The following is a 27,661-nucleotide window of genomic DNA, read 5'->3' on the forward strand; positions in this document are numbered from 1 at the left end:
CTAATCTTTTGTATAAATCCCACATTCACATTTTATTTTCTTAGTGTCTTAGTGCTTTTCTCTTAATACTCATTGGATTGTGTATTTAGTTCATCCCTTCCCCTCCCCTCTGTCCCACACCCTGCCAACCTCATTTGATCTTTAATTCTAAGTTTTGGTTTCTTTTCCAGGTCTTTTTCTTGATGGATGTTTCTTTTAGTGTTGTTCTTCTTGTCTTTCCTGCTTCTCGTGTTCCTCTGTGAGTGACTGTTCCCACGTTTATTTTAAATATCTGTTTTTTGGTTGGTACGCGAGCCTCTCACTGTTGTGGCCTCACCCGTTGCGGAGCACAGGCTCCGGACGCGCAGGCCCAGCGGCCATGGCTCACTGGCCCAGCTGCTCCGCGGCATGTGGGATCTTCCTGGACCAGGGCATGAACCCGTGTCCCCTGCATCGGCAGGCGGACTCTCAACCACTGCGCCACCAGGGAAGCCCTAAATATCTGTTTTTTAAAGACTCTTAGTTGCTTCTTGTCCGGATAAATCTTACTGTTTAGAACTAAGTTTTTTTTTGAAATTTCAGAATGGTGCTTTACTGTGAATAAGTTGAAGACACACTCATTTGAAATGCTAAGGAATTAAAGCTTTTAAGATTTTTATTTTTGTTTTAATTGGAGACAAAAGTCATACCATAGAACTCAGGTAATTGTCTCGTTGTTGACATCATATTTTATGTTATTGAAAAAGCATTTGTTCCTCAACATTTAGGTTTGTGCAGAAGTATATAAGATCAAACACAAAATTATTTTGAAATCAAGTCAATTTAACATTTTTACAAATTACCATTTAAGACAGAAAGAGTTAATTCAGTATTTTATTGTCATCTACAAACAGTGAATTCTGGACACTATCAAACTAATCATTTATCTCCCCTAATTTTGATATTTTAGATAGGTGCTTCAGTCTTCTTGCAGTGTCTTTTTGTCATTTCTATCTTATATGTGTGTTGCCATAAACATCCTGAAATTCAGTTCCTTATATATTTTAATATACGAAGTTTGAGAATTAAAATTAAGCAGCTCTTTGACCTTTCAGAAGAATTTTAACTTCTATTATGTAGAAGGCTTTTAGTTTTCTTTATAAACGCCACCCCCCCAAAAAAAATTCAGCTTCTGATATGATTGGAGTATTATAATTTATTTTAAAAGGCTGTACAAAATACTTCATAGTGTCCTTAGGAATTGTTTGCTTTTAACATGGAGAGCTACGTTATAATAACCAACCATTCTGATAGTAAATTTGTGGATACATTATAATTCATCAATAACTTTAGTACATATTATGATATCCTCCCCTCCCCCATCCCAAAGTTACTTTAACAGGAAAAATAAATGTTAAAAGCTTAACTATTTAAATTGTTTGGGGAAACATTCTTTCTTTATCTGGATTAAATGTAATAGATACAATTGATTTAATACCATCTAATAAGGTAATAAATGCCAATTTTGGGGAGACCTGTGATACACATTTGATTTATTTCTAAACTTCCTGAGTCATTATTAGTATTTTTGAAAAGTTTTTATAGTTTTTTTTTTAAAGCTTTAAACATCAGTGTAAAGGTCACAGGTTAGTAGATTTTACAAAAACGTGCTTCAGTATGGCACACTGGTAGCATTACATTTATATTTTACATTGGAACCCTCTTGTAGATCACTGAAGACCAATCCCTAGACATACAGTCTGGTTCTAAGTACCTGAAGAATTTTCACCACCGTCTTTGTGATGTAACAGATCAAAGCTGGTGTTGAGCACCTGTGCAGAACATTATTCTCCCCTGCAAAGATCAGTTGTGTGGATCCCAAGTTGCCTAATAGGGTGGCATTTCCTTAGTAGTTTGCCATGGCCCAGAGAACGGCTGAGAAACTGGGTAATATTAATATACCGGGAGAGATTGATTGATTGTTCAAGCTTATGAAACAGTAACATTTGAAATGCTAAATGCTGATTAATTAATTTCGAGTGAGAAATGTAATTGCCAAGGGCAGTGGGCATTCAGTTCCTCTATCCAGCACATACACGTTCTCCCAGTAGAGAAGCTACTTGGAGATCAGAGATAATGATATTTGCATCTCTTCAGTAAAGGAAGATGTACTGCAAAGGCCAGGGAACCTTTAGTCTTGGTCACTGCTTAGATAGGCTTTGACTTCTCATCCTATTGGTGTGTCTGACTAATCCATCTCCTAGTGGATACGATGTAGTTCTTTAGATGGACAGATGACTGATTCAGCTTTAGGACTAACATCTCATTCTGTTGCATTTGACTTATTTAAAAAATGTTGGAGACATTTGCCTAGTGGCCATTGCCTGTGTACTGTAGTTAAAACTGTTATTTCTATTTATCTTAGGAAATGCAGGAATATTAAATGAAAATTATTACTGATGGATTTGGATTTTAGACTGACAGCAGTGAGAAGCTGTAAGATTTATCTCCTGGTACTGAAGGAATTAAATTTTTATTAATAAAACTTCAGTAATCAGGAACTTTTTTAAAATTTATTTATTGTTGGCTGTGTTGGGTCTTTCTTGCTGCACACAGGCTCTCTCTAGTTGCGGTGAGCAGGGGCTACACTTCGTTGCGATGCGCGGGCTTCTCATCGTGGTGGCTTCTCTTGTTGCGGAGCATGGGCTCTAGGCACACGGGCTTCAGTAGTTGTGGCTCTCAGGCTCTAGAGCGCAGGCTCAGTAGTTGTGGTGCGCGGGCTTCATTGCTCCACGGCATGTGGGATCTTCCCGGACCAGGGCTCGAACCCGTGTCCCCTGCCTTGGCACGTGGATTCTCAACCACTGTGCCACCAGAGAAGCCCCTGTAATCAGGAACTTTTGATTGCTTAAAGCCAAATAGAATGGACATTTGGTATTTTTTTTAAAGAAAATTTCTCTTAATGAATGAACGTATCAGTTTTTGCTAAGACATCCTCCTGGTTTGTGACAGCATATGATATTTGGGAAACAGAGTTATAAGGCTTTTTGTCTGTCAGGCTGAGAAAACACTTCTACTAAGACAGAGGAGCAGTTGATGAGGGAGTGCTGAGTTAGATGACAGGTGAGGATAGCAGGAAGGTGGAACGGGCTTGCCGAGAAGAGATTAGCAAGCCCACCTTCCTGCCGATGCAGAGCCTGCCTTAAATACACTAAGCTGGAGAGGTGTACAGTTCACTTCTTAATATTACACAAATGGAGAGGGCTTCTTTTTGGTTACCGTCATTTTTTTGACAACCTGGGAACCATCTTGCATGGTTCAATTGCTTAAATATGTACAGCATTCCCTCACCCCCAACCCCGTCCAGATTTTTAAACGTTCTACCAGTCGTGAAAACGACGGCGGCCTGGCACGCATCGTTTACGTGCATTTGCAACTACCTAGCTTCCCTCTCCTTTCCCCCACCATGTTCTTCTGAATCGTCAGGTTCTTCTGAGTATGAAAACTAAACGCAATCAGTGCTCATTAGCTTAAGACTATAACTTATTATTTTTCCTAAACCATCACTGTTTCTAACGTCAGGATGTGCTAGTTTGATCAAAGGCTAATTTTCTAGGCCTGGACAGTTGATATAATGGGAAATAGGTTATTTTTTCTTTGAAATAAATGCCAGTAGACAGGTGGTGCATACTCACGAGATGAATAATGAATAATGTCAAAGCAAGTTTTAATGATGCCTACTGTCTTCCCTGAACGTAATGGGGGAAGAAAGAGGAAAACACCTTAGGTAGCTTGCACCCTCCTCAAGTTAGGTGGCCTGGCCTAGGACATCATCAGCCCAGAGAAAGGAGCATCTTTCTCTAATTTTCTTCCAACAGACAATGCCCCTTTGCAATTTTTTCCCCTCTAAGGGGCTCTGTTTTGCAAAGCAGTTACTGAATTCCACCCCCCATTTTTCTTTTCTTTCTTTTTTTTTTTTTTTTTGCGGTATGCGGTCCTCTCACTGTTGTGGCCCCTCCCGCTGCGGAGCGCAGGCCCAGCGGCCATGGCTCGTGGGCCCAGCCGCTCCACGGCACGTGGGATCCCTCCGGACCGGGGCACGACCCACGCCCCCCGCATCGGCAGGCGGACCCTCAACCACTGCGCCACCAGGGAAGCCCCCCCCATTTTTCTTAATTATGAAAAATTTCAAACATAAGTATAATTAGAGAAAATAGTGTATGATTTTTAAAATCTGCCCATCACACAGATTCTATAATTATTTTTTAACCACTTTTACTTCAGCTGTTCCACAGCTCCCTTTTTTCCTGAAGTACTGTGAAGCAAAACCCAGACACTGACACTTTGTTCCTACTTACTCTGCACTTCTAAAAAACATGGACTTTTTTTTTTAATGTAGGCATTATTGCATATAACAAAAAAAAATTAATTGTTGGTATCATCTAATACACAGTTCATTTTCCAGTTTCTTTGATTTTTCTGAAAAATCTTTTTTTGCAGTTCATTTGTTGGAAATAGGATCCAAACAAGCACCAATAGTTGCATTTAGTTGATAGGAGTCCTATATGTCTTTTATTCTAGATTAGAAGTTCGTAATATATTTTTTTTTTTGGTGCCATGAACCTATTTAGTAGACTGGCGAATCCTATGATTCTTCTCTCTGAATAATGTTTTTAATGCATAAAATAAAATACATAAGATAACAAAGAAAACCAATTTATTGAAATAAAATTATCAAAATTTTGAGAAACATAACTTTATGACATGGTATTGAACTTCGTGTTGCTTTTACTGATGCATTATATAACAAGATCTAGGGACAAATCTAATAAATTCCAGAATTTTAAAGTATGACCATACACAGTATTTCAAGATATCTGTAAGAGTAATGTGATATGAAAATACTTGATTTCTGTTGGTGACAAAGTCAGAACTGTTATTAATAGTACTGTGGTTTGTTGCCTTCATTCATGAAAGAAGGAAATGTCAGTTTCTGTTAGAGGTTGGTGAAAATAAAATTGTGAATTTTTTTCCCATCCATATTAGGGGCCCCTCTGATTTCTATCCACAGCTTTCTACTCTAGAGTTCTGCTTCACTGGCTTTTTTCTGTTTTTCTACAGACATGTCAAGTTCTTCTCAACCTCCTGGCCGTTGTCTTTGTATTTCTGTTTGCCTGGATCATTCTTCCTCTTGCTCTTAATAAGACTGGCTCCTCAAAATTCAGATCTCAGTTTAAAGGTTACTTTTCCAGGAAGACCTCCCACTTTTTTTTCTGCTAGTAATCTTATTTATTTGTTTACATTAACAATTTTCTTCGAATATGAAGATCGGAAGGTAGGAAGCACATCTTGTTGCCCTCCACCATCTCCCCAGTGCTGAGAACAGGGTAGTGGGCACATAGGGGTTGCTTGAAAAGTATTGAATGAATGACTTTTTAAAAAATTAATTAGTTAATTTATTTGTGGCTGCGTTGCGTCTTCGTTGCTGCACGTGGGCTTTCTCTAGTTGTGGCGAACGGGGGCTACTCTTGGTTGTGGTGCACGGGCTTCTCATTGCGGTGGCTTCTCTTGTTGGAGAGCATGGGCTCTAGGCACGCGGGCTCAGTAGTTGTGGGGCGTTGGCTCAGTAGTTGTGGTGCATGGGCTTAGTTGCTCTGTGGCATGTGGGATCTTCCAGGACCAGGGCTCGAACCCATGTCCCCTACATTGGCAGGTGGATTCTTAACCACTGCACCACCAGGGAAGCCCCTGAATGAGTGATTCTTAAGCCCATGTTATCCGTATATTTTTAGTTACTTTGCATCCTTTCATATGCATGTAGAGTAGTAGTTAAGATTTATTATTGTTATTGATGCTTTGTAATATATAGGCCCTCAGTGCCATTTGACAATCCTTCTGTACATTTTTCAGTGGCTCTTTATTATGTTATCCTTGGCGAATCAGGTTCTCGTACAGCGTCTTCTCTCTCCTCATGCCCTCAGTGCCCAGGCCAGGATTTTAGGCCTTGGCACTCATGCCTTCTCCCTCACCGCAAGTGTCCACGCGTCGTGAAGGCCTGTGGACTGCACTTGCTAACATCTCTGGAATTTTTTTTTTTTTTTTTTTGCGGTACGCAGGCCTCTCACTGTTGTGGCCTCTTCCATTGCGGAGCACAGGCTCCAGACGCACAGGCTCAGCGGCCATGGCTCACGGGCCCAGCCGCTCCGTGGCATGTGGGATTTTCCCGGACTGGGGCACGAACCCATGTCCCCTGCATCGACAGACAGACTCTCAACCACTGCGCCACCAGGGAAGCCCCCACATCTCTGGAATTCTTATCTCCGGATCACTACCGTCCTTCCTGGTCCAACTATTTCTGTATCTTCCCTGGATTATGCAGTGGTCTCCTAGTTTGTGTTTTTGTATCATTCATGCGTCTCCTCATTCTGTTCTCATGTTGCAGCCAGGATGCCTCAAACACTAAAGAAGAGAGGAGCTGTTAGGCATTCACTAGCCTCAATTTTTTTTTTCTATTTTCCAAGTATTGTTGTATCTTCATTGGCTTCAGGATTAAAAGCCATATTTTAATAGGTACTATAAGTCTTCATGAGGGTTTACCTGTCTCTCTCTCTTTTTACCTTTCTGGCATCAGCTCATACCAATCTTCCTCTTTATTTTTGTGCAATGGTTTACTCTAACCTCAGGGCCATTGTACCTGCTGTTCCTTCTTGGAATTGTTCCCCTTTTGCCTGATTAACATCTAGTTATTTCTTAGATGTTAACAAACGATTCTTCTGAGAAGGCTTTTCTGACCATAGGTCAGGTCAGTTCCCGTTATATGCTTGCAAAGCACTGTGTATCTTTCCTTCATGACAGATATCATAGTTGTCCTTTCCACTTATTTGTATGAAGATCTGTTACATGGCTTTCTCTGTCAAAGGAGTATTATGGCAGCAACTTAATGATTGTTTTTGTTTATCATTGTCTCTACAGCTCATGTATTAATGCCTAGGCTCTCAGTAAATATTTATCAAGTGAGTGGCCTTTTGGATGTTTCTTCAACGCTAAGGAGGACTGGACTCAAGAATTTCTATTAACCTAGTGTTAGAGTTCTGGAACATAGCATGGTAAACTGGTCTGTTTGGGAAGTGATCCTAGGGATTTCATCTGCATTGAATTTCTATTGAGGAAAGTTAACACTTCTTGATCTTCTTCAGCATCATGGTCCCTGCTTAGAAATGCACTGTCATGTGAGGGACCTTCACATTTGTGGAACTGATTATAGTAATTATTTCCAGAATACTTGTACTTTCTTTTTGTCAACATATATTTACTTATATGTTGCTTTATTTGCAGTGTGGGTGAGCCCATATATAAGCCAGTGGTTGAGTCTTACTTATTTTTAAGGCTTCAAAATCAGTTTTTCACTATAGAGAAAAATTGATTTTGACACCTTAAAAATAAGTTTCATTTCAAATAAGATGAAAATGCTGCCAACAAAAAAGGTGAGGCTCTTTTATTGAGTCAAATTTTAGTTCACTGTTTCTAATCTAGGACTTTTTGTTTGTTGATTGCTTTGAGGAAGAGAGGATACATTATGGAGTGAAGTAAAAGGCAGCAGTAAGATCAAAAGATTGGGTAGAGAAATTAACTTTAGCAAGGAAAAGAGTCATTCATGGGCCCTGCTGCTATCCAAGGATTTCAGGGATTTTGATATTTATCCTAAGAACATTGGGAATCCATTGAAGCGTTGGGATGATGTGAATAGTTTTGTGGTTTTGAAAGTATCATTCTGGCAGTAGTATATGGGAAGCAGATTGGGTGACTGTGAAGAAACCAGTTGTAAAAGTTTTGCTCACTTGAACTACTAGAGCGGTAAGATGAAGAAAAGTGGGTGGATTCCACTGTGAATCCAGGTTTTGGGGATAGAGTGATACGGGTGATAGTAAGAGAAGGAAGTGGTGAGGATGACTCTGGATATTTTCGTGTGGCCACTGACTGGATATAGCCATTCACTCAGACAGGAAATGTTATTTTAAAAGTTTTAAAATTTGGAGATGAGAGAAGATAACTGGATTTAAATGTACTGTTAAATGTGTGTACTTAAAGACACTCAGACATACAAATACTTTAAATTTGGGGTTATGCTTATGAACTTTGATTAAGAAATTCATTTTATTTTTGTAAAAATTAACTTTACTTGTCTTTTTGGCCCAGTTATTAGCTTTCTCTTTTCAGTGTAGAGGAGTCATTCATTCTCTTCCCTCCTTTACATAAATCTACCAGGAAGAAGGTTGTAGCTTTTTTTTTTTTTTTTCTTTAGCCTTATCAGGAGACGAAAAGATCTCTGATAAAGGAATAGTTTTAAACAGCAGATGTGAAGGTATGGTCAGGCTTCTCTGTTCATTCATTTCTAAGCTTAGACAGCATTTTACAGTGCAGGGGGCTCAGGCAGCTGTGCTGATGGTTACTTCCGTGTTGGTGGTTACTTGGGAGACACGTTGCCTCTCCCCCACGGTGGTGTGACTGTAGAAACACAGCTCCCAAGCCTGTTTCCCTGATCCCTCTTCAGTAATAAGGTATCTATAGCAACATGCTCTCCGCTATATTATGTTATATGCACAAAAACTACTTTGTTTTCTTGTGAGGCCTGGCCATGAATATGGATTATGAACAGCTCTAAAATTTTCAGCCTGTTTTCTTTAACAGAAAGTTGTTCTTGGATCCCTTTACTCTCCTGACTTGTTCAGGTGGCAAAGCACACAGAGGGCATGGTGTTATAGAGCATTCTGAAGTCATCATAGAACCTAGGAACGACTTTATCACTGCAGCATTTGCTAGTGGTAGGTTTTCTGTCACTTAGCATTCTTTGGTTAAAAATTGACTCTGACTAACTGAAACCAAAAAAAAAAAGTATCAGAATATTATAGGTGAGTTCAAAAAATTAAAGAATCAAGTGGTAGAAGGGACAGGAACCGTAGCACCTCTGGGATCTAGAGAACAAGAATCAGTGGGTAGTTTCTGCAGGGTGCTGAAGTTCAAGTGAATCAGCTCCAGTCATTTTCTTTGTGTGCGTGTGTTTGTTTCCTTCAGGATTCAGATTGCAATAAGAGAGGGTCTTTGGTTATCTTGGCTAGTGCAAGGCAGGGTGTCTTGATTGAAAGTTTTCCTAGAACTTTCTTATTTGAGGGTGGGGTAGCTCCCCAAAGGAAATCTGCCAGTATGTTAGAAAATTCTCATTGCCATCAGAATCTCATGCTAATTCTATTATCTATATTCAAATATATGTTTTTACTAGCATTTTAGGTATGACAGTGAAGCAAACAACCCTTATTAGTTTTATTGTATAAATTAGTATCTTTTAAACATTTAATTAAAAACATATACAAGCATGAATTTAAGATTTTGCATATAATGTTATAGCTTTCTGTTACTTAACATTTATTTTTTGTGATGCCGTTGATTTATTTTCATTTTTCAACGTTTAGGATACTTTCTCAAGTGAAATTCAGACTGAGAATCTATAGGCTTCAGTGAGAAGTTGAAATAATTAGATTAATAAACAGATGGAGGCAGTTGCTTTCACTCTAGTTGTCCTTTAGCTCAAACATTTGCTGGTGGAGGAAGGGGAAACACTTCCTGCAAATACAGAAACGTTTTTCTTCCTTCTCTGGCAAATCGGATCTTGAAAGTAGTAAGGTGTAGAGTTATATCGTGCTTGGGGGAGGGCGTGTGTGTGTGTGCTGATGGAGTGCGCAGCAACAGGTTCCTGGCCGAAACTTAGAATGGCCCCTGTTAGTATTTGATGCACATTACCCGTCTTCCGAGAGTCATGTTAAGCGATACACTGATACTCTGTGAGGTGTGTTAGAATATAGGTGTGGTAGAGATTTTTTTTTTTGGCTTCTTAAATCTGTGTTAATTTAATAGTCAAATTTTGTAGTTAAGCAGTAAAAACTGAAAACAAACCTGAACCAGCTGGATAAATCAGTTTTACCACCTCATCACCAAACAGTAGGCGACTAACCAGTAGAGTGAGTAAATGCGGTGCTACTTTTGACTACTAACAATGATCAAATTGTACTTCAAAAGAAGCACCTTTTACATAATTTCTAAGTGCCACCTGCCTGTTGTTTACAGATGTGTCTCAGTGCCCAAAGGAGCAAGAGATAAGCAGTAATTCTTAGCTTTTCTGAGTTTCTGGCCCCCAGACATCAGCATCTGAAAAGGAGAAGAAAAAATAACTGAGGGATCAGATTTCCTCTCCTTCTCCTTCTCTTTATTTGCACCTGACATCAGGCGTCCCTCCAGTGTGAGAAAACAGTTGTGATGCCTGGAGATCCTAGCAACAGGTGAAGAATAAGCATGGAATAGAAGAGAGGACAGGCCGTTTTTGCTTAGCTTTTTAGACCCTCTAGCAGGAGTCATATGTGAAGTATGTAGCAGAATAGCATAATGGTTAAGAGTCTTTGCAGTGGAACCCTGCTGTTTTACTAGCTGTGTGATCTTAGGTATTTAACCTCTTGTACCAGTCTTTCTTACCTCTTAGTGTTACTTATAAGGATTATACGAGATATGTGTGTAAAGTGCTTTAACACGGTACCAGGCACACAGCGTACTCTCAGTCAGTAAATAGTTCCTGCTGCTGTGTTGGTATTATTTTTATAGGGGTTTTGGTAATAGATATTAATAAGACTCCAGTTGATTTTTTGTGATTGTACTGTATAATCAGAGGAGAAAGAAAATTTTTTTGCTTGAATTAGAATTTCATCACCTATATAATCTTGATCAAAATAAACTAGTAAGTATTGAAAGTTTTGGTATTTTTATCTTCCACAATATCTCGTAACACTTCGAGCATAAAGATTACATGGTTGTTCCTTCCTGTAATTTTTTTCTTTGACCAAATGCAAGTGCTGTCATTTAAAATTATATTTTCATGCATAGTAAAAATTACATAGTACTGGGCATGAATAAGGCACAATTAATATTTGGTGAGATGTTTAAATACTGTATTTTTAAATATCATAATATGAATTTGAAAATCATATTTTGCTGAAGTCAGCTTGCATATTCAGAATGGAAGGTCAAAAATAAATTAATAGCAGAATACTTATTTTAAAATAAAGATTTTCAGCAGTACTAAAACACTTGTTATTTGATTCAGTGCTCTTTGAGAACTTGGAGTGTCATGAGATTCCAAGTCATCTTTTTTAGACTTGAATTTTTCTGGAAGGAAAATACTATCTCTTAAAGATACTGCACTGTAATAATAATTTGTACACAATAGTGTTTGGATTGTATCTGAGTACATACCTGTGGATGCATACATGCATATACATATACTTTTAAGAAATAAAACTTCTGAAGTATTAAGGAGAGGATTATACTGAGGGAAGGATTCCTTTTGTCTTTCATCACACTTACGTAATTTGGTATTATCCTTTTATGTGTGACCTTTCTTTAGTAATTTTGGTATTTAGTAATTTTAGTCTTTTTATAACCATACAGAATAAATTAAGTGAAAAACAGACCTTACCAAGAGCTGGGGGGTTATTTAGCTCAACATTCAGAATTATTCTATGTAGAATAGAACACTTAGACAACTGAACTGAAAGTGGGAGATAAGTTGAGTATAAATAGAATTCAACGCATTAAATGATAAGTACTGAAGCAGTCTCTGTGGTTCTGAACTGTAACATGTTAGAATTCTGTTTTGGTGGATAACTCTTCAGAATAGAATCAAGGATGAAAATGATTGTTATTAGAATTAGGATAAGTGACATCCTCACTGAGCAAGATTGATAAATTTATACACTTGTTTAAAGTAAAAACACCTTTTTAAAATTAATGGGTTAGTATTTCCTGATTTTAAAATTTATAATGGAGCCATACAAATTGTGAAGCATTTGGACCATAATACTCAGTAAAGGTTTTTTGTTTACCTTTTTTATTAAAAACTTGATAAAAGTGCATTGTATACATTGTTCATCCTAGAATCAAGTGTTCATCAAACATTTGTAGTTTTCCCCCATCCCTCCCAAGAAAGTTTTTAATCAGTGGTGCAGAATATTTGTCATCCACCAAATTAAAAACTGCAGGTTTGTAAACTTGGCACTCAGAGAAAGAAGTAGGTGCCGTAAAATGATTAAGTACTGGCATGTGTACACCTGCTGTCAGGAAATAAACTTCCCATATGTTGCAGTTTGGCAGACATGCATCTTAAAATGTATTGAATGAAACTGCCGCTGCACTCTTTATCCTTTATCTTTTTTCAACAGTGCATCCTCTTTGTGCCTGTAAGTAATCACTTTTGCTTCAGTTAGAGGAAAATGATAGATTTTTTCAGATATGCTTGAAGTTAACTGGTGATGCTCCTTGAGAGTGCAGTAACTGGTTGATTGAGTAAATCATTGAAGTTCTAGCTTGGCCCTGAACACCAACGAGGGAACAGATGTTCTATTTTGAAACATTTAATTTTTTTTTTTATAAAAATGTGAGCCTGAGACACATTGATTTTTTTTTCACATTTTATCACGTCATGTCAAAATAAATTCCCCCAGTATATGTGCGTATTGATAAAAGAAAATGAATATCTCAATTGTTTTTAAAAAGTAAATACTTAGATGAGAACTGCATTGATGAAACATCTGAACTTTATAAATATGTTTATGGAATAATTCAACTAAATCTTATTGCATGGAATATGGTTTTTAGAACCCTAGAATAGGTCAAAATTTGTCCTTTGCACAATTATAAAGTTTCCTTAAAATTGACAATAATGTTTTATTTACATTTAATTATATTGAAATGAAAAACTGAATCCAAAGTCTTTTGACTGTATCCATTTCTTAAATTAAAATTTATGTGGAAAACATATGCAAATACACCTTCTTGGCCCCTAACGTAAGAGTTGAACCATTGATGTATGCACGCCTGTTATTGCATGTTAATACACAGAATCCCCTTATGTGGATTTTTAGTAGATTGTTTGGGATACCTTTTTGTTATATCGTGTTGTATTTTTAAGAATTACCTTCTTCAGAAATTAAAAAAATATTTTTGGATTCCTTTATGCGATGAGTTTTAACTAAAACTTGTCCTATGGATGTAATCAGTTTTAACTATACATGCTTTTAGCAATATTTTACAGATCGCACGTTTGGGAAAAAAAAAAAGTTGTCTTTTCTAGTGGAGTTTGCGGTGGCGATACCTGCCTGCCTTTTCTTTTGCTGCGTTGGCACAAGCGTTGTGCTTATTTTGTTGTAAATGGTTCCAGTATTTTATCAGTTCACTAGGCTGGAACTGATGAGAGGTAATTAGGTGGCTGTATTTACAGCTTGAATAAGAAACTCGCCAGTGATTGAACACAAACTCATTGGGAGGGGGGACAGGATCAATTCTCAACTTGGCAAGACAGATCCCTACATATACATCTTCCAAGTGCAAACGACGGATGCTTAAAGAAACTTTAAATATCTTCTCTGCCAGATCTCCAGAAAAAACATAACCAGTCCCAGAACAGAAGACAGGATAGCGCTCACTTGGGTAGAGGTCTGGTGGCATGTACCACTTGCTGTCTTTGTTTCTGTTGGGTGCGTATCCCCTCATTAGGTAACCAGTAAAATAGTTATGTCTAGGAGGCAGGTCTGGCTTGAGTAACTTAAGTATTAAATATTCGGTGTTGACAAACATGTCACTGTCAGTTTTCATAACATATGGAATATGTGGACAGTATGTGGCAACCCAGTTCATGCCCATTAGTGTTTTAATGGTCAGATTATAGTATGTATCTAAATATTCCTGTTGAATTATGTCATGGTATTGTCTGCTTTCTTCCAGGATTGCACGTTGAAGGTAGCCATTTAACTTAATACTTACACCCAACAAAAAAATTCGTGTGATTTGGATACCAGGTGCTAGACTTTCATTGCCCCAAGTTTGCCGAATAGCTCTTCTAGCTTCTATCTGTCCAGGTTCTGCAGCTATTAGTAGTATTAAAAAAGGGCTTTTCTCCTGGCATTTTGCAGGTTCATTGATAAGGTATTTGAAATGGTAAGAATTTGGATGTCCAGTGCCTTTTTCATTGTAAATACTTCCGTTGGCACTGAGTGTATTCTCCAGCCCTGTAACTCCTTGTGGTGACAGATCTGTGTTATTGGAGTTAGTTGCTGTTTGAGGCCTCAGAGTCTGCGGGACTGTTTCTTTCCAAATGTTCCGAAGAGAGCTGTGGTTTGTCTCACTTTTTGTAGAACGAAATCCACGGAAAGTGTATGTCACAGGGTTTTCTTTGAATCCAGTTCTGCCTGGCAGCCAGTCATGATGATTGAAAAACAAAAACATAGCAAAAAGAAACACGAGAGAAAGTACACCAATAAGATGGGTACGGAACAGAGACCTCTTGGCATTCCAGCTCATCTTTGCAAAGCAGCAGTGTCTTCTTCTCCACTGAAGCATGTTGTTAATATCCAGTAGTGGATGAGAGATCGGTGGCTGAGATTGTGTTCTTCTCCTGAATCAGTACTGTTCTTTGGTAATCATTTTCTAATGCTGTCACGTCGTCTCCCTCGCAGTCATTCTATAAAGATGAAGCATAAACGTTTACAGAATGGAAATATCACAGAACTGCTTGAAAGAGACTAATAAAATTAGGGCACATGGAAATTTTTAAGCTGTGAAAATAGGATAACCCAGGAACAACGTTTATGATTTGTCTTCCCTTGGCAACGTAACATCGTGAGAACAGGATTAATTTCTTTAAAAATACACCTTTGGAGCACAGTGACCACTTTAAAGAGAGGTGAATGGATTGATTTTCTTCCACTTATTTCATCATCTATCTCAGTAGCTCTGGTCACTTGGAATTGTTGACTTAAGTTAAAGATTAAAAGTTGTATGCATGGAGAAGAGGAAAATGCTGCTAGATCCCTGAGAGAGGCCATGTAAGGAGGCCTGAGAGCAGATGGAAAATTTATTGGCATTAATTAAAATTGATTTGACATACCGTTGGTGGTATGGTGCACAGTCAGCGGCCTTTTTTGTAAAATGGTCATGTATCAGTTGTGGGACAGACGGTGCAAGGTTGATTATGGCAGAGTTTTGTTAGTCACAGTACACTGCTTGGCATGTTTCCGTTGGCCCCTACTGTGTCGAGAAAGTCAGTGAGAAGACGCACCTGTCAGAATTAATGTTCAGGGTTCAGTAACTTCAGTGCAGGATTTTAAGACAGTAATAAATGATGGATATTTGCAAGTACTCTTTTCTCATGTTAACCTTCCACTTCAGACATGAGGTATTCAGGAGATCATTGTCCTTACTTAGATTTATGATTGATTTTTATAATATAGCAACTGATTATCTTTAATTATCTGTGGACTTCACAGAGTACTATCACGTATCTCAGTTGAATCTCCATGTTAGAATAAAACAAAGAACTGCTTTGAACAGTCTTTTCAGATTTCTTACAAAATACAGACACTAGGTATTATTGTATCCCCAACTATTTAAAATTTTAAATTTCACAAAATGCATCTTAAAAGATTTTTGAGTTATGCTGTGTTCTACATTTGCATGTAGAGAATTTTTTACATTTTTAGGACTTCTGCTAGCATGACACTTAGAGCCCTACATTTAGAAAAAAAAATTTATGAGATGTCAATATGGGAAGTTCACGATGCCACATATTAAGAACTGGTCTTTGAACAAGTTTTTTTAGTGCATAGCACAAATTGGTTCATGTTTTTTCAGTTTATTATTTTTCTGGATCAAGGCGTGGGGGTAAAGGATGGGTAAGGAGCTGTAGCTTGAATTCTGTTAAAAGAGAAAACAAACCTTTTTGTGTAATTTTATCAACTTTTTATTGTGAAAATTGTTTCTTTATGTAAAAGAAAACTGGTCAATTAAAAACATTTATTGTAGGAGCGTTTGTTTATTTGAAATTATATATACACATATGAATGTGTTTTTGTAGCCTGTGATATTGAAAGGTTTATGGTTAATACCAAATTTGCTTAACCTCGGTAAAAAATTCAATTATTTGGGGAAAATAATGGCATTTACATGGAAGTCCTCATATAATTGAATAACTAGAATAGCACTCATATAATGTAAAGTATTTTGAAAATATTGATGGGAAGTGTTAGACTCCTGTTCTAGCAGAAGCCACTAGGAGGAGCAAGCAGGTGGGGATTCGAGCATCTCTGAAGCGTAACAGTACAGGCGCTAGCTTTTGATGATTTCTAGTATCTGAGATTATGTAGTGCTTTTAGAAGTTATGGTGTTTCTCAAATGTAAGAAATTACATTAATCATTTTGTGAGATAGGAGCAGTGTTTTTCTTCCTTAAGTTTTCAGATTTAAAAAAAATAGAATCTACTTATTTATTAGAATTTATTTACCTGGATTTTAATTTCACATTGCTCTGATGAAGACTAAGACACTTCACCATACCAGTAAAACATAGTTCTGTGGTGAGCTCAGTTGAAAATAACAGAGCTGAGTGTTCTGGTTTAGAAACTCACTTTTCTCCTCCTTACACTTGTAAATAGTTGGCCATTCTGTTTAGATGAGGAGACTCTTTCTAAGCTTTTATTTTCAAATGAAATATTAGATAAATAGTAATAATTTCCCTCCACCCCGTAAAGAAGCCAGTAGATATAAGGGTAATGTATGTAAATTTAAAAGAAACAAAAGTTGCTTTTAAAATTTATTTGATAATCTATTTTAAACATTCCAAAGCTAAATTAAATGTGTCAGCTTTCTCTTGATATAGAATGCTTGGAAACTGGTTGAAGTCTAATCATTTAGATCCTTTAAAAGTGTAAACTTGATGGTTTAAGAAGCAATAAATAGAAGGTCAGATGTTTGAATGCATGTTTGAATAAAGGACTGAAAAAATGAATGAAGGTAAATATATTAGTAAATTGTATTTTTATGAAAACATTATACCTGAAGTGATGTTTCTAAAGTATTTCAATGTTACAGAAAACAGCAAATTATTATATATTGTAACCTGGCATACATGTAGTTTATGGTCCTATGTGATTTTGTAGCGATAGGTGATAGAGATGCATCTTAATGTAAATTCATGATATTTGTATGTTTGTAAATATCCAGCTGCTCAGGCTTAAAATCCATATATACTCATTTCTTAATCTCCTGTTGGTAAATGTAGTGCATGTGTCTAGCCTTAAAAAAAATTCTTTATTAAACATTTTTCAGATATTTACCATAATTTTACTGTTAAAAAGAAAGTACAATTAAAGTAACTATTCCTCCTTTTATTAAAAGATAAAATTATTCTCCAGTTACTGCCTGTTGTACATTAATTCTTAAGAAGTGGGAACAAGACCAGAAAGTTAAAATATTTTGACATTCTAAATAGTTTTGCACTTTTACATTTTCAGCGTAGAAATAGCTTTGATTTGTCTTTTATGGGTTTTTATGGTAATATTATCAAGTGATTAATATGTATTTACATCTTATGGATTGACGCTCACGGAGAGGATGTTACTATAAAATGTTCCGTTACTTCTCCCTCTCTCTTTCCCTCTCTGTGTCACACACACACACACACACACACACACACACACACTCACTCACACACACACATGCTGTTTTTATTATTTGGCTTCTAAAAGTGATAATATCTTAGTCTGTGGGAACAGTTCTAGATTTAAGGGGTGCTTGAATAAAAAACTCTACACTCTTGTTTTGAGATAGCCAGCTTATAAAAATGTTTAATTGGTGACTTTAACATTGAGAGATAAAGGTACTAAGAGAGACTTGAGGTTTTTTACAACCATATTTTTTTTGTTTGTTTAATACCATCTGGTTTCATTCCTTAATGGAATAAAAATTCATACTGTGAGTGAGAGTTGATGTTGAGCTCTAATAATAATAGGGCCTGATAGACTTGTTTAATCTTAACTTTAGAATGGAATCCCTACATATGTCTTAAAAATGTTTGCCTTTTGTGATTATTAAATAATAGGTTGAGTTGTGCTGTAAAATTGAGCAAAAATCAGGATCTTTGACGATCTGTAAAAAATTTTAGAAATACCCGAGTTCCTGAGCCATGAGTTGCTATTCTATGATTGTTACTAAAATAGTTTATTAGATTTATTTCTGCCCTGCACACACGTACTATGCCAGTTAGTTCATCATTACATATTTATATAACCTGGAAGCACAGTGGCTACATTTAAATTTAATTTTTTGACCTTGTATTGCTGTTACATGGATATTTTTATGACAGAGTATTTTCATATTATGTTTTTGAGTTTCACTTTAAAAATGATCACCAAAACCAGTCTTATATTTTGATCATTTAGAATCAGTCTGTTGCTTAAAATAAAAGCTCACTATTTTAAAAGGGGGTAATTTTAGCAAGTATTGATATTTCTTTGTTTAAAGTTGTATTCGTGAGCATGCAAATCTCCTGAGGTGGTGTGCTGTGCATAAATGCACACTGCCTTCTGTGATCCTGTGCAAATGCTTTCCTTATAGTATCTTACAGCTCGGTGGTACTTAAAATTTGTTGATAGTTTCAGAGTTGGTAAGTTATCTTTATTTAGGGAGATGGGTATGGGAGGCAACATTTTGTTATTAAAAACTGTTCTATATTAAGATTTTGTTTTAAAAGGACTGAAAAAGCTCTTAATATTAAGATCATCTTTGATACTATTTAATGAATTTCACTGCATTGACCTCTTCGATGGCCATTTTTAAGAGAGCACTTTAATTTATTGGATAAGGATTCAACTTGACTTAATTTGATAGAGGATTGCTATGTTTTCTTTAGAGGGCTTCAGATTTTTAATTTCTCAGAGAAGCCTTTAAGCACATCTTGTTACTGTTTGCCTTTTCGGTAATACATAATTACTGCAAGCTACATATTTACTTGAATAAAGCAATGACAGATTTTAAAATCATATATTTAGAAACCCTTTCATAGTTTCAAGGACAGTGAACTGTATGAACTTGTTTATTAGATATTAGTGCCTCCAGGGCTATAAAAAAGTAACAGACATTTAAATGAGTATCACAAACAAGATATCAACATACCTTCCTTGGTCAGGCATTTATGAGGCGAGGATTATGCCCACTGAAGATACTTTTGGCACGCCATCACTTCAGCCAAGATGCTATCGAACATGCGCACCTCCTCCAGCAGTCTGCCTCCTGCGATTGCTTTTCACAGTGTCCAGAGTGTCCATCTGTCTGCTTGTCTTCGAGTTCCCCTTCTTGTTCATATGGGTCCTAGTCTTCTGCGGTTTTTCCTTTCTTTCATTTTCTTTCTCTTTCTTTAAACAAAAGAGCTGTGGTTGTTCGTTCTGTTTGGAGCACTGTCGACTCTTGCTGACAGTTGATGCATTGAAGCTTTTTACATCTGCTGTTTTCCTGGCCGGACAATGCAGTGCTGTATTCTCTTCTCAGTATCCATATTTCTAGTAAGAACACTGAGCTGCAATCAAAAGCAGCCAGAGCTAGAATGGAGTGCTTCGATTGTATTGGAAAAGAACAGGATTTAACTCTCTTTCGTTGTTGCCTGGCAGCTGCAGGAAGGATTTTGAGCAGTTTTACCAGGGTTTTAGTCTGTAATATGAAATCCAGGGTTCCTCAGCTGCTGCACAGGCAGGCAGCAGTTTAAATGTGGGCTTGACAGATGCTCTCTCTGACAGAGCAGAATTTAACGTCACTGCTTGGCTGAATCCCACGTGATTGTTTGCATTCATTTTGACTAAAAACCTAAGGTAGGGAGAAGCTTAGAGATTTGCTTCCATGTGCTAAATTATATATATTCAGTGTAAGTGTAGTGATGAGTGAATAATACAAAAATGGGATGATTATGAAATGAATGGTTATAATTTTATCTTTTTCCAGCTTATTTCCTTTTTTTTTTTTTAATTTATGCTCAAGCACGGGCTTTCTAAATGTTTTCAGTGTTAGATGTTGGTTTTCATGTTACGTGATTTTATAGGGCATAAGCAATATAAGCTTTGATATGTAACTTAGTGTAATTTAACCCCTTCAGTGCACTCCTTCCCTTGAAGTTCTTTTTCTCAAATAGTTCAGATTTTCGTTTTACTAATATCTAGTTGCGGCTCGTAGACCATTTTTAATCAGTAAAGTAGACATCTTCCCCCCTCCCTCCCCCCACCATTTTCTAGGATTTATGTAAATCAGCTGCTGTGGATTGCTTTACTGACACGTGTTGTGATAGCCCACTTCTTTTTCACTCTTGTGCAGTTTCTAGTGTTCTTGAAGGCAGCAAAACTTTATTTTTAATCACTTTTTAATGTCAGCATTTATTTTTTCTTTTTCTTTTTCTTTAAAATTACATGTATGGCGGAATTCAAAATGATGTAATGGATAAAGCACACTTGTACAGGATCTTCTTGGTGGGTAATGAGGTTTTACTAATCATGTTTATTTGTCCTAATATTTCAGGATGGTTTAGTAACTTGCCATCAAGCAAATTTTTCAGTAAACACTAGATATTCACTCTTAAATATTTTGTATGATTAGTCTGTTGGGCACCTTGCTGCTTTTTTTTCTGCAAGTACTGGGGCATTGTCCTTTTTTTTTTTTTTTAAATAACCTGAATTATCAGTTTTTCCTCTGAGACTTTAGGGACCTTAACTCATAGAAATTTACCATTTTGAAACTTACACTGTATATTTGTAGTCGTATATTTTTCATCCCACCTATCTTCCCCAGTAATGTGTGTTATTTCAAATATAGATTTACATTTTCTCTAATATTAAAAATTTTTTTGTCCTCATTATGTTTTTTAGTATAGCTGATGAAATGTGTTTTGTAGTTTTAGGAATCCTAAGACTTTTTTAAAGGAGTATATGTGATTTTCCTAGAAATGTTAGAAGGAACAGTAAGAGTTTTATAAATGGGAAATGTAAGGCCTAGAGCTTTGACTCTTTCTGGTTAAGTGTGAAGGAGAGAACTAAAACCCAGGTTTCTTGGCATGTAGTCCCTAAGTCCACCCATATTACATGCTCACTACTCTCTTTTTAAAAAAATTAATTTATTGTTTTTTGGCTGCATTGGTCCTTCGTTGCTGCGCACAGGCTTTCTCTAGTTGTGGTGAGCGGGGGCTACTCTTCGTTGCGGTGCGCAGGCTTCTCATTGTGGTGGCTTCTCTTGTTGTGGAGCACGGGCTCTAAGCATGTGGACTTCAGTAGTTGTGGTGCGTGGGCTCAGTAGTTGTGGTGTGCGGGCTCAGTAGTTGTGGTGCACGGACTCAGTAGTTGTGGCTCACGGACTCTAGAGCACAGGCTCAGTAGTTGTGGCGCACGGGCTTAGTTGCTCCACAGAATGTGGGATTTTCCTGGACCAGGGTTCGAACCCTTGTCCCCTGCACTGGCAGGCAGATCCTTAACTGCTACGCCACCGGGGAAGCCCACACTACTCTTTAAAAAAAAAAAAAAAACTACTCTTTTTTTTTTTAAAAAAAATTAGACTTAGGTGGCAGAGTAATGCTTAAGTGCCTACTTAAAATAACTTATTTTATAAAAGTATAAGTGGCTTGTAGTAGATCATTATTTATCAATAATTCCTGACGTAGGATTTGACTATGCAACTAGCAGCAGTGACTAAATTCATGTTGTGTGCTAAGCCTACTTGAGCTGTTATATAAATGACTTTTTTTCTCATAATTGTTTATTATTGTAATACCCATTTTAAAGATGAAGAACCAGTGTTTAGAGTTGTAAACTAATAAGCCCAAATATCAGATGATTAGTGATGAGAAAGAGTCCAGCTGGGAATTAAAGCAAGATTAATAAGTCCTTATCCTCTCTTCTTAACTATTATGCTGCATGGCACTGCTGGAGAAATTGTGGGACTTCTTTCCTGTTACTAGCACAGCATACCCAGAGATCATTCATAGCAGTATAAATGGATGTTTGTATTTTTGCTTTAATCACTTGATCAGCAAATACATATCTGATCAACTACTGTGTGCCAACATTTGCAATTAGGCACAGCTTATTAAATGTTAGAGATACAAAGATGTTTTAGTTACATTCCCTGCCCTTTCTCCAGGAAGGATAAAGCAATTATTTGTGGCTGTTCTTTTGATTGGACTCTTTTTTGATGCCCACTGGATTTCTTATGGATCTTGATTATTAAGAGAACTCTATAGGTAACCTGCTGGTTAGTGGTTCCCTGCAGTATTAGGTGCAGTATTAGGCCCCTGAATTCCCAGTGGACTATTGTCTCAACTGTGCTTGTGATGGGAAAGTGTTTACACAGCAAAGGAGACTCCTGAAAGCTAATGAAAGGGTACCTGTGTACTGAATCAGAATTTACTTTAAACTTCTAGGTACAACTGCATCCTGTTTCTTATGTTTAAGTTAAGCTGGTTAGGAACTTTACAGAAAAACAGCAGACGTGAGATAAAAGTTCCTTTAGTGACTTTTTCTAGCAACCTGCATGTTTCCAGCCAAGAGAAATGGTAAAAATCGTATGACAGGCAAGCTTGTAGAAGTTCTTCCTTTAGTCTGATTTCTTTTAACATCTGATTTCTATGGTTAAACTTTCTCAGTAAATGTGACAGATTTCTTTGTCAGACTCAGCAAACTGGCAGCTATTTTGTTAAGTTTTATAGTTATAGATGTCTTGTAATTTTTACTTGCATAGGTCTGTTTTTTAATTTTAGAACACATCCCTGGTGGGAAAATAGATGGATATTACTATTATATATGCATTATGGCCAGCATTGTCCAGGCTCATTTTAGGATTTTCCTGGGCATGTCTAGAATATCCCCTAAGGAGCCAGAATTTAAAGGCAGGATTTGCTATGCCTCCTAACTCTTAGTTTCTACTGGGTACAGAAATAATTATTACTTTTTTATTCATGTTGTTAATAGTATCTGAGTGATTATTACATGATCAATCAGGTACAGATTTGTTCAATATGTAATAGGAAAGACAAGTATTATACTATTCATGTATCTATATAAATTCAACTAAATGTCCTTGGTAAAAAGAACAAGGGAGAAAGGGTTGTGGGGAGAACACTTCAACCATGGTGGGTGATTTCTGTTCACTGAGAATGAGCTAATAGCCTTGAGTAATGTGAGGAGGGGAACATGAATCTGGTTTTCCCTACATTAGTCTCCATTCCTGTTTGTGCTTTAGTCTGACTCTTTAGCCCCTAAATGCAAGCCATTTATTTCACCTGAAGAACTAGCTATCTTTTTCCAGTGCTGGAGAAAAATCTTAATGTTTTGGATTAGGTGTAATTTCCAACGTACTACTCTGAAAAATTCCATTTGACACAGTTATTTAGATACCAATTTTAATTTTATTGAGATCAATCAGCAATTTTGCGTAGCAGTGTTTGCTTGGAGTTTATATCTCTTGACTGTTTTGACTCAAAATCAGATGACATCTTTTTCATTGCATAAAGGATTTGGACAAATAGCATATTTTTGGCTATTTAATATTAGTAGTTTTCCATTTTTGAAAAAAAAATTATTGTGTTTATTAAGAATGTGGCATTTTCCTTTGAAGTTAATATAAGATTTATGAACCAGTTTTGCTTTTCTTTGAACTCAAAGCAGGAATTAGCTGATTGCAAATTAGCAATCTCAGAATGACCACAAGTGTCAGTGTTTGCCTGCCTTACTCTTTCCTTCAGTTTTCACAAGCTTGTGCTGCAGTTTCTCATATTGTTTAAGAATTCCTTTAGACTTGAAAGCAGAGCTAAATTTAAAGTCTCTTTCAAAACTAACTGTAGACACCTTTATCTGGTTTAATTCATACAAACTGTTAATGATCCTAAGGGAAAATGTAAGCATCTAAAATCAGCAGTAATTTGGCAAGTACTTTAATAGTAAAGGCAGGGACTTCGCTGTGGTTCAGTGGTTAAGAATCCGCCTGCCAATGCAGGGGACTTGGGTTCAAGCCCTGGTCTGGGAAGATCCCACATGCTGTGGAGCAACTAAGCCCGTGCGCCACAGCTACTGAGCCTGCGCTCTAGAGCCCGCGAGCCACAACTACTGAGCCCACGTGCCACAACTACTGAAGCCCGTGCGCCTAGGGCCCGTGCTCCGCAACAAGAGAAGCCACGGTGATGAGAAGCCCGTGCACTGCAACGAAGAGCAGCCCCTGCTCGCCGCAACTAGAGGAAGCCTGCGTGCAGCAATGAAGACCCAACGCAGCCAATAAATTAATTTAAAAAAAGTAGTAAAGGCACACTTCAGAGATATTTGGGGTTCAATTCCAGACCACTGTAATAAGTGAAATCGCAATAAAGTGAGTCACATGCATTTTGTTTCCCAGTGCATAGAAAAGTTATGTTTACAGTATACTTTGTGCAATAATAGCATTATGTCTAAAAAAAATAATGTACATATCTTAATTTAAAAATGCTAAAACCATGATCTGACAACATGGGGTTGCCATAAACCTTCAATTTGTAAAAAAATGTATCTGCAAAGTGCAATAAAACGAGGTATGCCTTTTTGCTTGTATATTCTTTGGGTTTTTTTTGTTTTTTTACGGTACGCAGGCCCCTTCCGCTGCGGAGCACAGGCTCTGGACGCGGAGGCCCAGGGGCCATGGCCCACGGGCCCAGCCGCTCTGCGGCATGTGGGATCCTCCCAGACCGGGGCACGAACCCGTGTCCCCTGCATCAGCAGGCAGACTCTCAACCACTGTGCCACCAGGGAAGCCCCTGTTCTTTGGTTTCTCAGTAGCATAGCTGTTTCTTTTTAGCACGAATCAACTAGAATCTTTCAGTTGTTGTTTGACACACATGGAATAGTCTTAGAGGTTAGAGCTGGGGTTATCAATGAGGGCAGTACTGGGCTTGATACTACTTTTCTAGGAGGTGTTCTAGAAGTTTACGAGGGAAGGTGTGTTTGGCTGACAAAATAATTGAAGGGCATTTAGTGAGTGTGGCCAGGGAAGGTAGTCTATAGTGTGGGAGACAATCTTTGAAAACAGCAAGGCCTTCTGAGTGTCTCAGAGAGAGAGAGAGAGAGAGAGGGGGAGAGAGAGAGAGAGAGAGAGAGAGAGAGAGAGAGAGGGAGAGAGAGAGTGTGTGTGTGTTCTTTAAATGAATCTAAAGCATAATTGTAATACAGAGTATATTGCTAGGATATTGGTTTCCATTAAAAATTTTACATACATAGGTTAATGTTACCTGTGCATTTAATTTTAAATTGTTAGAGGGGTCAGTGTAAAATATTTCTTACATAGAGTTGTGAAGCCTACTAGGTCTGCACCTTTAAATTGTTTCAGGCATCTTACTCCTGACTCCCTGCTCCCCAGCACATGAGTATTTAAAAATATTAACACTATTAATTCATTACAAAGTGTGACCGTTTGTAAATTCAGGTAGATATAATATGTTAGAACTTACAAGTGCACTAAAACTTCACAAAGAAGCATAGTTACTCAAATATAAATTATTAATATTGAAAAATGCTTCTTATTTAATAGCTTTAGTAGATAAGGAACGAATGCAAAAGACAGAAGTAACTAAATAGAATGTTTTCCCCAAAGGGCCTCTTTGAGATGACCTGGGAACATTGAGTATACTTGATTCTAAATTCATGTACGTAACGTAGCTGTCTTCAGAATGATTGTTTATGGTCTGGTTGGCAATAGGGACTTTAGTATAAAGAAACTTTGCAAAGTTTTCAAAACTTTGCAAAAGAGACAGGCAAAGGTTATAGGATTAGGAAGGGGTAAGGGTTGACTTTAGGGTTTGATTTCTTCCCCTCCCTAATTTCTTAGAGGATGCCCAACGGATTCACTTACTTTCAGCAAATACATTAAGCATATACACAAATTACAGGAGCATATGAGATACTGCATCATTAGCTTCCTTTTTTTCAAGAGATTTCTAGACTTGATGGGTACACAAATCATTATAAAGATGGCACAGATAACTAGAAGTAAATGTTATATAGTTATTTACAGTTTTTCCCTTCAGGTAGAGTTTGTCTTGTACAATTCACTGTGGTCTCACTCAGTTTCACTGCTTTGATACTTTTGATATTCCCAATTGGAGTTGGTTTTTTTTTTTTTTGGAGTTGGTTTTTTTAAAAAAAATAAATTTATTTTATTTTATTTATTTTTGGCTGCATGGGGTCTTTGTTGCTGCGCGTGGGCTCCCTCTAGTTGTGGCGAGCAGAGGTTATTCTTCGTTGCGGTGCACGGGCTTCTTATTGCGGTGGCTTCTCTTGTGGAGCACAGGCTCTATGCGCGCGGGCTTCAGTAGTTGTGGCATATGGGCTCAGTAGTTGTGGCTCGCGGGGCTCTAGAGCGCAGGCTCAGTAGTTGTGGTACATGGGTTTAGTTGCTCCGAGGCATGTCGGATCTTCCCGGACCAGGGCACGAACTGTGTCCCCCTGCATTGGCAGGCGGATTCTTAACCACTGTGCCACCAGGGAAGCCCTGTAGTTGGTTTTATGTTACATTTTTATCTGTTTAATTTTTATGTATTTCTAATATTTTATCCCCTTTTAATAAATAAAAAGAGGGCTCACAGATAATACAGTTCCTGAGTTTTAGTGAACTAAAATTTTAAAAATGAAAATTTATATATTTCTGTTTGTACCCTCCATTTTTTTAGTGTCTCCCTGATTATTAATTAACATATTGAGTATGTTTCTTTTTCATAAATATCCTCATAGTAGACTTTGAGTTTTATCTGTATTTCCTCTGTAACTTTTCACAGAATTTGTATTTATTAACATCTCTGGAATTTATAATGTTTCACGACATTTCAGTTGCCTGTCTCAGTATGTGTGATTTCAGATAGTTAAGTATGTACAGGTCTCTGTTTTATTTTAGCTTCCTCAGTCAGTTTCTTGAATCATTAAATGGTAAAACATTGAATATTTTCTTTTAAAGCTTACAATATTGTTATTTCCCTTTCTACCTGTATTGCCAGTAGCTATAATCTTTGGTTCCCAAAACAATGAAATTAATATAATTCCAAACATGTAACCTTCGATAGAGGGAGCTGGTCAGGAGAATATTATTTATTCACACAAAACAAAAGAAGAGCAAATTTATAAGCTATAGAGCAAAATTATGAGCTGTATGCGTTTGAAGAAACATTGAATTATGTCTTCAAACTTAATCAGTTAATTGGACCCTTCGGGTTGTACTGTAATGGCATTGTTCCTATTGAAAAGGTATTACTTACATTAGAATAATGGAATTTCAGAGCAGAATTGGACCTTTGAGGTCATCTAAAAATCTAGTTTCCTCATTTTACAGGCAAGGTAACTAAGACCCTGAGAGGTTGTGATTTTTCTCAAAGGTCTACTCTTAATGTGGCAGGGCCAAAGCTAGAACCTAGAGCTCAAGACTTGTAAATCAAGCTTTTTTTTTTTTTTTTTTTTTTTGCACTGATTTATTCTGTCTCTAGTTAACATCAGTGTATTTGTTTTTAGTCCATGGATCCATAAGCTACACAAATGAGCCTGTGGACCTTCTACCTTACCCGTATCCCTCTGCCACTATAAAAACAATTCTGCCAGTTTTAAGTGAGAATGATAATGCTTTTATTAAAACTCAGTGAGAAAGAATTGTTCATTTGTACCAGAAAGTATGTGATCATTATAGACTTTGGTGTTAAAGGAGATCAGTACACATGCTTTGGTTTGTTTCTAATTGCAGTGCTGTGATTAACATTTCATCTACATTCATGTGGATGTAATTTTTTAATCTACAGATAAACA

At 37.1% G+C, this 27,661-nt stretch overlaps 2 protein-coding genes across 2 annotated transcripts in view; one reads left to right on the top strand and one right to left on the bottom strand.

The window, feature by feature from the left end:
* The window catches only part of CDC73 (cell division cycle 73), a 92,122-nt gene that overhangs the window by 30,085 nt on the left and 34,376 nt on the right, over positions 1-27,661 (top strand). The window lies entirely within an intron of this gene.
* On the bottom strand, positions 10,956-19,803 carry B3GALT2 (beta-1,3-galactosyltransferase 2). The gene is made up of 2 exons (XM_059998498.1): positions 19,002-19,803; positions 10,956-15,112 (listed from the first exon to the last, which is right to left on the bottom strand). Exon 2 carries the CDS (start codon positions 14,392-14,394, stop codon positions 13,126-13,128), a length of 1,269 nt encoding a protein of 422 aa, XP_059854481.1. The 5' UTR covers positions 14,395-15,112; positions 19,002-19,803; the 3' UTR covers positions 10,956-13,125.

Source organism: Delphinus delphis, chromosome 1 (assembly GCF_949987515.2).
Source record: "Delphinus delphis chromosome 1, mDelDel1.2, whole genome shotgun sequence".
Classification (NCBI taxonomy): Eukaryota; Metazoa; Chordata; class Mammalia; order Artiodactyla; family Delphinidae; genus Delphinus; species Delphinus delphis.

Coding starts and splice junctions, on each gene's coding strand:
- B3GALT2 (XM_059998498.1), bottom strand. CDS start 14,394: ATGCTTCAGTGGAGAAGAAGACACTGCTGCTTTGCAAAGATGAGCTGG.